At 50.7% G+C, this 14,307-nt stretch overlaps 1 protein-coding gene across 2 annotated transcripts in view; it reads left to right on the top strand.

Moving 5' to 3' along the window:
* LOC142256868 (sulfotransferase 2B1-like) overlaps nt 1-14,307 on the top strand; it is a 120,926-nt gene that overhangs the window by 76,087 nt on the left and 30,532 nt on the right. For both annotated transcript variants that reach the window (XM_075328812.1, XM_075328811.1), the window contains exon 3: nt 13,763-13,974. In XM_075328812.1, coding sequence (XP_075184927.1) covers nt 13,763-13,974 — 212 coding nt within the window. The remainder of the gene's footprint in view (nt 1-13,762; nt 13,975-14,307) is intronic.

Below are 14,307 nucleotides of genomic sequence, written 5' to 3'. Positions count from 1 at the left end.
TACACATGGTCCTCAACATAGAAAGCCACGGACCCACTTGGGGGGAGGGGCGACATGACCAAGGGGGAGGTAGGGAGTGATGGGTTAATAGGGACAGTGGTATATGCCTAATATGGCTTTGGGGGATGGTTTTAGCCGGGGAGGAAGAGGAGGAGCAGGGAAAGGGTTAGCTGGGAGAGGAAGGAGTTACCTCCTCTTCTGTTTCCGGACGCCGAACGATCTGCACGTGCACCTCCATGGCAGATCTTCAGGAGCTCCAGCGTCTGATTCAGGCAGCGGTCGCAGCGCACGGGCCCCTGGCAGTGCAGACCCACATCAGGGCTGCCGGGGTTAACCCGTCGGCGCTTGCCCCTCGTCCCCCCAGCAGCGGCGGGCGCCAGTCGCGGCCCCCCCGCAGGTATTCCCCGGGCGCGGGGGGGGGCGAGGAGGAGATGTAAGAGCCCCTCCAGGGACCCTCCGCAGAGTGCAGCGCAGCAGCAGCGTCTGGCTGCTGCAGAGGCCGGCGGGAGGAATCTTCGTTCCAGCCGCGGCGGTCGGGAGGTGGGAGTGGCCAGCACGGGGCCTGCTTCCGGTCCCGGCCTCCGGGCTGGAGTTACTGAGACTGCAGCGGCTCCAGGCCGGGAGCGCGCTCGGCGCAGGAGAGAGGCCAGCAGATCCCCCTGCAGTCGGCGGGGGGACCGCGGGGCTGCACGTGGCGGTAGGTCCGGCGCCGGGGGGGGGTCTGCGGTGCCTGACCCCGGTGCGGCTGAGAGAAGGAGTGACGGCGGGAGCCCTGCGGCAACCGCCGGGTCACTCAGTACCGCTGTGCAGCCCCCGGATGTGGCAGTCTCCCGTGGGAGCGGGAGGACTCGGCGGATGGAGGCCTGCAATAGCCCAGGAGGGCCAGAGGCGACGACGGCTGAGATCCGGAGCCGGGCGTCTGGTCGTCCGCGCCCAGAGGCCCCTTGCAGTCGGCAGGGGGGCGGGCGCAAGAGGTCGAGGCCCGGGGTGCCGGCGCGGGGGACAGGACGGTCTCCTGGGTTGTCACCCCGGGGCAAGAGATGGAGCGGGGATGACTCTGCCCACGCGGCGGCCCTGTCTGGCGGCCGTGGTGGGGGGGGTGCTGCGGCGGCGCCCCCCGGATGTCGGATGGAAGATGAGGCCAGCGGCGAGGAGGGGGAAGAGGCTTTCGGTTCGGAGGAGTCGGATGGACGACAGACGGAGGACAGCGAGGCGGCGGTCTCGGGAGACGCCGAGCGGCGGTCGGGTGAGACGGCCGCGGAGGCGGCAGGGGCTGCGCTGGCGGGGGGCTTCGGGGGGGGGGGCGGCTGCGGCTACGGCAGCGCCCGCTGGTTTCGCAGTGTGGAGTCAATTGTTGGGGCTGTTGCAGGGGCTGGCGGCGGCTTCGGGAGCGGGGGGGGGAGGGGGCCCAGGCGCCGGTGGCGGCGTGGGTGGGTGCAGCCGGTTTAGGGGCCTCGGCGGCGACGGGGGGTGACGGAGCGGGTGCGAGTAGAGGGGGGGGGCGAAGGGGGGAGTGAGACGGGGGGGGGGAAAGGAGAAGGAAAAGGAGAAGGAAAAGGAGAAGGAAAAGGAGAAGGAGGATGAGGTGGTGCGCTTAGATGATAGGGCTAAAAGCGAAGTTTATGTTTGTTTTGAGGGCCCGCTGGGGGCCCATTTAAAGAAGGAGGTGCGGGAAAAAATTTGGAAAGGGGAATATGTGGAGATATTTTCTCTGCTTCCCCTGGAGAAATTTAATTTGGATAGGGTTAAGCCGAGTGATTCCAAAAAGGAGAAGGACGAGGAGGAAAAGCGCCGTTATAGGCTTATTCCTCGGACTTTTGCCAACTGGCTACAGGCATTTGCGATTTTGGCGAGCGTGGTCGGGGAGAAGGAGCCGGAGCATTGTTCGGCTTTGTTCGGCTACATGGATGCGATAGGGGAGGCTTATCGAGTTTATGGCGGACTGGCGTGGCTGCGCTACGACGAGCAATTTAGGCAGCGGAAGGCATTGCGGCCAGATATGCGTTGGGACCATAAGGATATTTCCTTATGGATGCGATTGATGTCGGCACCGGCTCAGCCCTTTCGGGGGGGCGCCGGGGGTTCGGGGGGGGCCGGGTCCCCGGCAAGTTTCAAGAAAGGTTTGTGTTGGCAGTACAATGAAGGGCAGTGCAGGTTTGGAGCGGCGTGCCGTTTTAAGCATGAATGCTCCGGATGTGGGGGGGGACATAGCTTGTCCAAATGTTTTAAAAAAGGAAAAGGAAAGGCTGGTGATGGGGCTGGTAAGAGGGACGACGCCGGTGAAGGTAGAAGTGATGGTTCCGTTTTTAAATAGGTATCCGGACAAGGAGGCGGCGGCGTTGTTAAGTTCTGGTTTTTCGGATGGTTTTCATATTCCGTCGGTTGTTAATGCATCGGTTCCGCCGTATCGTAATTTGCGTTCCGCTCGGGATCACCCGGAAGTGGTGGATGAGAAGCTGGAAAGGGAGGTGGCTTTGGGCAGGATGGGCGGCCCTTATGTCGCCCCGCCGTGCGGGAATTTGGTGGTGTCACCGTTGGGGGTGGTACCAAAGAAGGAGCGGAATAAATTTCGGCTGATTCATCATTTGTCTTACCCGGAAGGGTTATCGGTGAATGATGGCATTGCGCCGGAGTTGTCGGCGGTATATTATGTGTCGTTCGATAAGGCGTTGGACCTGGTTAGGGCGGCGGGGCGGGGTGCATTGATGGCAAAGGCGGATGTGGAAGCAGCGTTTCGGTTGTTACCGGTTCATCCAGATAGTCAGCATTTGTTGGGTTGCTGGTGGGATGGCAGTTATTATGTTGATCGTTGTTTGCCAATGGGCTGTTCCATTTCGTGTTCGTACTTTGAGGCATTTAGTTCGTTTGTTGAGTGGGTGGTTCGGGACGTGTCCGGGCTTACGTCCATCATTCATTACTTGGATGATTTCCTGTGTGTCGGGCCGGCGGGTTCGATGGTTTGTGCGGGTTTGCTATTTGCGTTGCAAAAAGTTGCGGCCAGTTTCGGGATTCCTTTGGCGCCGGATAAGACGGAAGGCCCGGCGCCGGTGATGTGTTTTCTGGGAATTGAAATTGACACCATTGCTATGGAATGCAGGTTGCCGGCGGAGAAGGTCCGTGATTTGAGGTCCGCAGTGTCAGGGGTAAAAGCGGCGAAGAAGGTGCGGCTTAAGGCGGTGCAGTCTTTGCTTGGAAAATTGAATTTTGCTTGCAGAATTGTGCCAATGGGGAGAGTGTTTGCGAGGCGTTTGGCGACGGCGACGGCCGGGGTACGGTTGCCGGCGCATTTTGTGCGGATCACAAAGGCGATCAGGGACGATTTGGAAGTATGGGATCAATTTTTGCAGCATTTCAACGGCCGGACGCTGGTGATGGAGAGGGTGGCGTCTAACGGGGCGTTGCAGCTGTTTACGGATGCGGCGGGGTCGGCCGGGTTTGGGGCTGTCTTCAGAGGTCATTGGTGTGTCGGGCAGTGGCCACAGGCGTGGCGGGAGAGCGGCTTGGTTAGGAATTTGGCTCTGTTAGAGCTATTCCCCATTGTAGTGGCAGTGGAGCTATGGGGGTCGCACTTTGCCGGAAGGAAAGTGTGTTTTCATTGTGATAACCAGGCGGTGGTGCACGCGATTAACAACTTGTCTGCTAAGTCGGAGCCGGTGGTGGTGTATTTGCGGCATTTAGTGTTGAGATGTCTGCAGTTGAATGTGCAGGTAGTGGCAAGGCACGTTCCGGGTGTTGACAACGAGGTGGCTGATGCTTTGTCTCGTTTTCAGTTCAGCAGGTTTCGGGCGCTGTTGCCGTGGGCGGACGAAGTTGGAGTGGAGTGCCCCGAGGATTTGTGGCATCTGGTGAGGCGGTGATCTCAGACTTGATTCGGAACTCGGTGACCGAGGTGACTTGGTGCCGGTATGCTAAGGTGTGGGCTGAATGGGAGGAGTTGTTGCGTCTGATGTTTGGTGGGGAAAGCGTGGATTACTTGGTGGCTTTGTTGTCATTGGTGAGTACGGATTTTTCAGCCGGGCGATCGGCATCGGCTGTGGCACATCGGGTGTCGGCAGTGGCATTTTGGTTAAAAATGAGAGGGGAGCGTGATGTTTCACAGGATTTTCGGGTTCGTCAGGCTTTGCGGGGCTTTCGCCGTGGCGTACGGGAGAGGGACAAGAGGCGCCCTGTATCGTTTGGTTTGTTGAGACGGATGGTGGGTGGCCTGAGCGGCATTTGTGAGTCTGTGTACGAGACGGTTCTATTTACAACGGCTTTCGGTCTCGCTTTTTATGGGGCGTTCCGGATAGGCGAGCTGGTGAGCCCGTCCAGGGTGACGGGTGGTGGTTTGATGTTTGAGGACGTGCAAGTGAGCAGTAGTCAGGTGGAGTGCCGGATTCGCCGGTCAAAAATGGATCAGCTGGGCCGTGGTAGATTGGTGGTGTTATATGCGGTTCCAGGAGAGGAATTGTGCCCTGTGCGTGTAGTCGAGAGATTTATGGCCGTGAGGGGCGGCTTACCTGGCCCGTTGTTGCGGCATTTGAATGGGTCGTTTTGTCGAGGTTTCAGTTTGTGGCGGTGCTGCGGCTAAGTCTACGTAACGCGGGGGAGCGCCCGGAGGAATTCGGGTCGCATTCATTCCGAATTGGTGCAGCAACGGAGGCAGCCCGTTGGGGGCTTGGAGATGAGGTGGTAAAGCGTATTGGTAGATGGGAATCTTCTTGTTTTCGGCGGTATGTGAGACCGCAGTTGTTGTAGCATCATGGGACTTTGGTTACGTGCGGAAGGTTTGAGGAAAGGGGTGTTTTTTGATGTGTTGGTGGTTGTGCTGTTATTGGTTTTGATATTTTCGTTTTGTTTTATTTGTTATAGGGAAGTGCCTGATCTGGATCTTGGGGCACTCCTTCGTATTTTGGGGTGCCCGTCGGGCGGAGGTCCGCCCGAATGGTCGACAGCTGGGTTTGGATCGTGCGCAGGCGACTGTTCGATGGATCGGAGTTCGGGGCATGGAGTGGGGCAGGGTGGTCCCGGAATTTCGTTTCCATTGTAAAGTTGAGCGGCCCCCGGATGTGCTGGTATTGCATGTGGGGGGTAATGATCTTGGTGCCAGGGCGTCGCGGGATTTGATCCGAGACATAAAGATTGATTTACTGCAGTTGTGGAAGCGGTATCCTGGTTTGCTGGTCGTATGGTCTGACATAGTGACCAGGTTGGCATGGAGAGGGGCTCGGTCGGTGGAGAAGGTTAATAAGGCCAGGGCCCAGGTGAATAGGGTAGTGGCTAGGTTTGTGACCAGGAATGGTGGGATTGTGGTACGGCACAGGGATTTGGAGCCGGCTGATTGGCGATTTCGGAGGGGTGATGGTGTGCACCTCAACGAGGTCGGTCTGGATTTATGGGCGTTGGGTCTGCAGGATGGTGTGGAGCGTGCTTTTGGTGTGTGGCGGGTCCAGGCCACGTAAGGTGTCACGTGGTCTGTCCTGTGGCGGTGGGGGTAGGTCTGGTCCAGAGGTTTGGAAGTGATTGGTGGCTGGACCGGGAGTCATTGTCTTGGTATGGTGGCTCTCGGTTTCCGGGATGTGGCAGGCACGGGGTTCTGCCAAAGTGTGGGGGTCAATCCGTGGGTGATTGGCACCTCGTCTCTGGGTCGGTGTGTTGCGGCCGGGGACAGGGGGAGTAGTAGTAGTGGACTGGGCCTACCCCGGGGGGTATTGTAAATGTTATTGTCTATTGTTACCGTTATGTGGTTGTTTTGGGTCGCCCGTTGGACGGCGTCCCTAAGGTACTAGTCTGTAAAACAATAGGCAATAAAAAGGCTGCTGTGGCCATTTGAACCAAGTCGCATGCAGTCCGTGTGTTTAATTTTAGAGGATAAGGGGGTTTGGTTACACAGACATCATGACCGGAGAATCCTCCCTCAGCTGGTCAAGAAAGCCACGGACCCACTTGGGGGGAGGGGCGACATGACCAAGGGGGAGGTAGGGAGTGATGGGTTAATAGGGACAGTGGTATATGCCTAATATGGCTTTGGGGGATGGTTTTAGCCGGGGAGGAAGAGGAGGAGCAGGGAAAGGGTTAGCTGGGAGAGGAAGGAGTTACCTCCTCTTCTGTTTCCGGACGCCGAACGATCCCCGCCCACCCTCCCTTTGTGTTGTCATGTGGGAGATGTTTTTGGGTAGTTGGGATACCTTTTGTCACAGTAGCGGTGGGGGTAGGTCTGGTCCAGAGGTTTGGAAGTGATTGGTGGCTGGACCGGGAGTCATTGTCTTGGTATGGTGGCTCTCGGTTTCCGGGATGTGGCAGGCACGGGGTTCTGCCAAAGTGTGGGGGTCAATCCGTGGGTGATTGGCACCTCGTCTCTGGGTCGGTGTGTTGCGGCCGGGGACAGGGGGAGTAGTAGTAGTGGACTGGGCCTACCCCGGGGGGTATTGTAAATGTTATTGTCTATTGTTACCGTTATGTGGTTGTTTTGGGTCGCCCGTTGGACGGCGTCCCTAAGGTACTAGTCTGTAAAACAATAGGCAATAAAAAGGCTGCTGTGGCCATTTGAACCAAGTCGCATGCAGTCCGTGTGTTTAATTTTAGAGGATAAGGGGGTTTGGTTACACAGACATCATGACCGGAGAATCCTCCCTCAGCTGGTCATGACATTTCAACAACAAGGAAAAGTCTTGGAGGATCAATGTTCACATTACTGATATGCAAATTATGAAAAAATGGAAATTACATTTTAAAATAATTAATTTATTCATAGTCCACCCTGTGCACCACATGCATAAATCCCTGCACTTACAGCCTTGGCTTCTATCATTGAGGTTAATAGTTGTCTGAAGAATTTTCTGCCATGCTGAATGCACTGGGGCAGCAAATCACCAAGATCACTGGCATTGCTGGCAGCTCTCTTTGCAAATGTAGACCAATGACTCCCAGATTTCATCAATGGGAGACAAGTCAGGAGATGCTGCAGACCAAGGTAACAAGTTTAGGCCAAGCAGCCTGCTGTTGTTGTGTTGAGAAATTACTCCTGGGATATGTGCCGCCCCTGCAGCGGTTGAACCGCTCGGATACGGGGGCATGATTGCTCGTGGCTCGAGGGTCTCTGGGAGGTATATACAGTTTGTGACGCCACCCGTGGTGTGCAGTAACTGGGAATACCCCCACTGCCGTTGGGGGTACCCAGGGTAATGGAAGGGGGCAGCCAGGTGATGTGGCCCTCCACGTGTAGGGGGTGACCCCGGGACTCAGGATTGTGGTGCGGGGTGCAGGGGAGGCGCAGGTTCGCTGATTGCAGGCATCAATTGGTACTCACTCAGCAAATAAGCAGACTCTGACAACAGGGTGAACCAAATCTCTGACTGCCGCCATCTCTCGAGGGAAGCTCGTTCGGGTCCCATCCCCTGCAGTACTGCTTAGTGGTTTGTGGCCTTTCTCCTGGCACCAACAATTTAGATGTTCTCTTGTGGCCCGTCAGCCTGGAGCTTTCTGGGCCCCGCTCCCCTCTGTGGCTAAGTAAGGAGCCTGCTCTCAGGAGCTCACGCTTGGGATTTTAGTGGGCCGCTTATGTGGAAAGCCCTATCCCCCTAATTGCGCTAATGCTCCCGATTTTTGAGCTGGTGGGAACAGTCGATAGAGGTCCTGTCCTCCGCAGGTTAATTTCAGGGTTGCATACAGCTTCTCCCCAACCTAGGGTCCATATACGCTGTCGTGCCTTCGGCCTCAGACCGGTGATTAGACCCAGGCTGCTGACCGTCCACCAAGACCGGTCCCGGCACCTAGCCTCAATCCCCTGCGACCGGGGGTCCGACTCCTTTAGGTCCAAACCACTGCCTGCGACCTGGGATTCTCCTCATTTGGGAGCTCCAACTCCCAGCTTCCTCTCACTTCGCTCCCCTGGAGCCAACTCTCCTAGCTCCTCACTCACAGGGAGCTACATCTGTTCTGCCTGTCAGCTCTGCTCTGTTCTCCACTTCCTCCCTCGCTGACTTCCGCCCTCCCACCACTCTGCCTGACCCCTAGGTGGACTGCCGTATTCCGCTTAAGCAGCCCACTGGTGTGCCTGGCAGGTGTGGTGCAGGGTGTCACTAGGATTTGTGAATGCTGGTGGAGGCAGTACTGCAGGTTAGGTTCCCAGAACCATGGGGGTTTGAGTCTTGCATGGGAAGACAAAGATTGTGCAGAACCCTTTGATGACCTGACTAGTCCAGGGCGTCACAGGATACTTTGCAGAAATGGCTGTACCATTATTTCTATGGCCAAATTATTGTAATACCAAGCTGCTAGTGTACTTAGAAGGAACATTAGTGGGGACTGAATTCTGTACATTATATCACCTCACACCATAATCCCGAGAGTAGGACCAGTGTTACATTCTCTTCTTTAACCTCTTACCACCACTCTCAAAGGCTACTGTAGTGCTGAGGAAAATGGCAATGGGAAGGTGAGTAGGTTTTTATTCTTTAAAGCATTAGAGACAGAAGGGGGACTGTATATATTCCAGGAAGGGACCCAGGTGTTACATACCGGGAAGTCTAAAACATAACTATAATTAGTGCAGAGGAGAAGACGGCAACCATCAGCCCTGGTGGGGGACCAGAGTACAACCGGCCGCGGCGGCCGGCCACCAGCACCTTGGTTTACCAAAAGACTCATCTGATTAATTTAATTGTGAGTAACCAAACATCCCCTGGTCCATCCGGTCGTGCAAGCCCCTGTCATTGCCATACCCTGCACAGAGACACTGGGCCCCGGGGCAACCATCCCTACCCACGGAGGGGTTAACATCCAGCTGCCATTACATATGCCCTGGGTGTCCCACAGCAGCAGCAGTGGTGACCCACTTCACCACACACCGTGGGTGGCGTCACAGACAACCTACAAATAATCCCGTACAAATACGTCCCCTTTTCAGTCGGAGTGTCCGCGCGACCCCTGGGTTCGGAGAACCTCTCAAGCCGTACCGTAGACCTAGATCCGAGCAGCGCCGGCTGCTGGTGTGACGCCCTGGACTAGTCAGGTCGTCCCAGATAGTCACACACAGCACCACACCCCCCTCCCGATTAGGTGACAGCAGCCAACCATGAAAACCCTTGTCACCACCCTCCAGGTTTGATGTCCACACCAGGGGGGCGGAGCCAGGAGGTTGGCTCCACCCACCGAGGAGTTCACAGGCCTGGAGGCGGGAAAACACGGAGTCAAGTTCAAGTTCTAGAGGAGAGTAGTCTGGAGGAGGTAGAGAGCATGGGTGGGAGCGGACTAGGCAGGGTCCTCATTCACAGACAGGATGTTCCTCCTTCTTCTCCCAGTGTGTTCATTCTAGTGTGGAGCTGGAAGCTGAAGGTCACAGCAGATTTTCTCTCTCCCTCTCCCAGAAACCACACTGATCCTATTCTCATGTTGTAAGCTGGATGTTCTTAATTCTCAATAAATGAACATTCTCTGTTGCTCGCTGTGGACATCACGCTGATTAACCCGCTGCTAACAATCATAATGGGGGCATACATACCAGGATGGGGGACATATATACCAGCACATTCATTTATAAAAAAAATATTGCCAATGTGTAGATGAGATAAACTGAAATTTCTTCTACTAAGCTGGTACATTATAATGCTGGAGATATTTTGCACTCAAATCCTCATGGAAAACCTGCACCAAATACGCAAAGTGGGAACTTAGGCTTATCCATGCATTTGTAACTGTAGGCTCTGTAGTGCTGTAAACTGTTGTACAGGTCCCTAACCTCTACCAGAGGCTGTATAGATAAGTCTGACATATTTATGATTTATGCCTTGAGGTTTTGTGAATGCATAGTGCACTGGAGTCGATAAAGTATTACAGATTCAAACCTCTGTATTTTCTTTGCCAGTTACCAGTGGTTGTTTAAATGAATCATCAGTGTTGATAACTAAAAAGGGAAAATTAATGGCCATCTGAGCATTAGTTAGTGATCATATGGAGCATTTGAAATTATTTAATTTGGCTAGGGCTATATGGTCATTTTGACTGCGACACTGGTCATTTAGCCAAATTTTGCTCTAAGCAACTGCTACATTGCAGCATAACAAGGTGAAACAAAGTACAGTGTGACAAACAAGTCATAAAAAATCAGAACCAGTTGGACTTTTCAGGGTACAGTACCTTACCACCACATACAGCTTACATTATGCTACAATGTAGCATCAATTTACAGTAACCCCATGCCAAAGTATTCCATGTAGGCTCACACTGGCATATACATTGGATGAGTGCTACCAATGTTTTATCAGATAACACACATTCTAATGTTATACCATGGGGCAGTGCCCACCAGTACCTTTTTTTATGCCGATTAAGCATGAAAAAACCCAAACTGCATGTTGTGATTAGCAGCGTACATCGGTTTCAAATCTTTTCTTGCGTGCAAAACATTGGACGGTACTTGGATGTCATCCCAGTGCAATCTGATATAAGCAGAGACTGGCAATGGAGAAAGTTGAGAAATTATTCTCTCCTTCACATCACCTGTGCTCCGATTCCCACATGCAATATAATCAGAGCGCAGTAAATGGCTCACGCCCGCAGCAGAGTTGGAGAAGAGTGTAATTTGCATATCACATCCGATTCTCCTTGGAAGTGCGAATAAATGCTGGTGTGAGCGAACCCTAAAAGTCAGGCTCATTCTTGTCATTACATCCTCATTACAAAATACAGGTGCATCTCAATAAATTAGAATATCATCAAAGAGTTAATTTATTTAAGTAATGCAATACAGAAAGTTGAACCCATATATTATATAGCGTCATTACACCCAGAGTGATCTATTTCAAGTGTTTATTTCTGTTAATGTTGATGATTATGGCTTACAGCCAATGAAAACCCAAAAGTTATTATCTCAGAAAATAAGAATAATTGCCACAAAACACCTGCAAAGGCTTCTTAAGTGTTTAAACTGGTCCCTTAGTATGGTTCAGTAGGCTACACAATCATGGGGAAGACTGGTGACTTGACAGATGTCCAGAAGGTAGTCATTGACACACTCCACAAAGAGGGCAAACTACAAAAGGTCATTGCTGAAAAAGCTGGCTGCTGACATACTGCTGTATCCAAGCATATTTATGGAAAGTTGAGTGGAAGGAAAAAGTGTGGTAGAAAAAGGTACTCAAGAAACCGGGATAACTGCAGACTTGAGTGGGTTATTAAGAAAAGGCCATTCAAAAATTTGGGGAGAAGGAGTGGACTGCTGCTGGAGTCAGTGCTTCAAGAGCCAACACACACAGACGTATCCAGGACATGGGCTACAACAGTCGCGTTCCTTGTGTCAAGCCACTCATGACCAATAGACAACTCCAGAAGCATCTTACCTGGGCCAAGGAGAAAAACTGGACTGTTGCCCAGTGGCTCAAGGTGTTGTTTTCAGATGAAAGTCAATTTTGCATTTCATTTGGAAACCAAGGTCCCAGAGTCTGGAGGAAGAGTGGAGAGGCCACAATCCAAGCTTCTTGAGGTCTAGTGTGAAGCTTTCACAGTCAGTGATGGTTTGGGAAGCCATGTCATCTGCTGGTGAAGGTCCACTGTGTTTTAGCAAGACCAAAGTCAGTGCAGCCATTTATCAGGAAATTTTAAAGCACTTCATGCTTCCCTCTGCCGACAAGCTTTTTGAAGATGGAAATTTCATTTTCCGGCAGGACTTGGCACCTGTCCACACTGCCAAAAGTACCAATACCTGGTTTAATAACCACAGTATCACTGTGCTTGATTGGCCAGCAAACTCGCCTGACCTAAATCCCATAGAGAATCTATTGAATATTGTCAAGAGGAAGATCAGAGACACCGACCCAACAATGCAGACGAGCTGAAGGCTACTATCAAAGCAACCTGGGCTTCCATAACACCTCAGCAGTACCACAGGAAAATCACCCCCATGCCATGCTGCATTGATGCAGTAATTCATGTAAAAGTAGCCCCAACCAAGTACTGAGGCATTTACTATACAGACTTCTCAGTAGGTCAAAATCATTTTTTCAGTAGGTCTGATATAATATTCTAATTTTCTGACATAATGACTTTTGGGTTTTCATTGTCTTTAACCCCTTCACGACCTTGGACGGATCTATCCATCCAGGATTGTGTCCCGTTAAGCCCCGCCCCCTGCCGCGGGCAGGCGGCGTGGATCGGCACACATATCAGCTTCTTTCAACAGCTGACATGTGTGCCTGCTAGCCGCAGGTGGAATCGCTTCCACCCGCGGCCATTAACCCCTTAAATCTTGCTGCCAAAGTCTGGCAGCAAGATCTAAATGCGCGCGGCCATGTTTTTTACTTACCGCCGCCCCCACCGGAAGTCACGTGTGTTATCACGTGACTATCGGTGGTTGCCATCGTAGCACAGGGTCATGTGATGACGCCTGCAGCTATGATGTTTCACTTTCATTTTCCCTTGGCCGAGAGCAGAGGGAAAATCAAAGTGACTGAATCTGCTGATTACAGCTGTATCGCTGTGATCAGCAGATAGCGATCAGCGATCGGATTGCTGATCGCTATAGCCCCCTAGGGGGACTAGTAAAATAAAAAAAAAAGTAAAAAAAAAAGTTTTAAAAAATAAAAAAAAAAAACCTAAAAGTTCAAATCACCCCCCTTTTCCCCCATTGAAAATTAAAGGGTTAAAAAATAAATAAATATACACATATTTGGTATCGCCGCGTTCAGAAATGCCCGATCTATCAAAATATAAAATCAATTAATCTGACTGGTAAACGGCGTAGTGGCAAAAAAATTCCAAATGCCAAAATTACGTTTTTTGGTCGCCGCAAGTTTTACGAGAAATGCAATAACAGGCGATCAAAACGTAGCATCTGCGCAAAAATGGTACCATTATAAACGTCAGCTCGAGATGCAAAAAATAAGCCATCACTTAGCCATAGATCCCAAAAAATAAGAACGCTACGTGTTTCGGAAAATGGCGCAAAACGTGCGCCACTTTTATTGGACAAACTTGTGAATTTTTTTTAACCCCTTAGATACAAGTAAACCTATACATGTTTGGTGTCTACAAACTCGCACCAGCCTGAGGCATCACATAGATACATCAGTTTTATCATATAGTGAACACGGTGAATAAAACATCCCAAAAACTATTGTGCGATCACACTTTTTTTGCAGTTTTTCCACACTCGGAATTTTTTTTTGCTGTTTTGCAGTACAATATATGGTAAAACCTATGGTTTCATTTAAAAGTACAACTCGTCCCGCAAAAAACAAGCCCTCATATGGCAAGATTGACGGCATAATAAAAAAGTTACGGCTCTCGGAAGAAAAGGAGCAAAAAACAAAAACGCAAAAATGGAAAGTGCCCGGGGGCTGAAGGGGTTAAGCCATGATCATAATCATTAACAGAAATAAACACTTGCAATAGATCCCTCTGTGTGTAATGACTCAATATAATATATAGAACTAGATCCCTCTGTGTGTAATGACGCAATATAATATATAGGAATAGATCACTCTGTGTTTAATGACTCTATACAATATATGCATTTCCCTTTTTGTATTGAATTACTGAAATAAATTAACTTGTTGATGATATTCTAGTTTATTGAGATGCACTTGTATATCTTTGTACTGTATAGTCACACAGGTGGTTTACCAGTAAGAAAATGCATTTCTGCGTGCAAAGTGGCTTCTTCCGCGTATCTTTTTTTCTGTAGTTGGGTACTGTAACCTATTGTATAATAATAGCATATTTCTTTGTATCAGCATGAATACCTAAAATGAATTCATTTTTTTGCTTTCAATAACATTATTATTAGGTACTACATGGATGATTGAGATTTTAAGCCTTATCAAAAAGCATGGAGATCCAACATGGAACAATACTGTACCCAACTGGGAGAGAGCACCTTGGATTGAGGAGTTGGAAGCTGCTCAAAAGCTGAACGAAAGTGAGGAATGCCCTCGCCTTATTACAAGCCACTTGCCTAAACAGATTTTTATGAAATCATTTAAGAATTCTAAGGCAAAGGTAAATTATTACTCAAAAATCATTAAAAACATTATCCAATGATAGAGTGTAATTATGTTTGTATTCAAATGCAGAGACTATAACAACTAGATGCAAAGTGTAGATCAAATATATCATATCAAATCTGCAAACCAAAGAATGCCGAAGCATTGAATATGTGAAAGTTGATTGCATTGTTGGAATATAGAATATTTTATAAAATAAAAAGTACTTTGAAACTAATTGGCCAATTAATGATAGCCCACCAGCTGTGACAAGGTGACGTTTCTCTGATTGGACCTTAAGCATTTCAAACTATACATGCTGCTACAAGGCCAAAAGCCTAAAAAGTTT

This window comes from Anomaloglossus baeobatrachus, chromosome 11, assembly GCF_048569485.1.
Source record: "Anomaloglossus baeobatrachus isolate aAnoBae1 chromosome 11, aAnoBae1.hap1, whole genome shotgun sequence".
Taxonomy (NCBI): Eukaryota; Metazoa; Chordata; class Amphibia; order Anura; family Aromobatidae; genus Anomaloglossus; species Anomaloglossus baeobatrachus.
The sequence above is the reverse complement of the archived record's forward strand: the minus strand, read 5'-3'. Positions and strand labels throughout refer to the sequence as shown.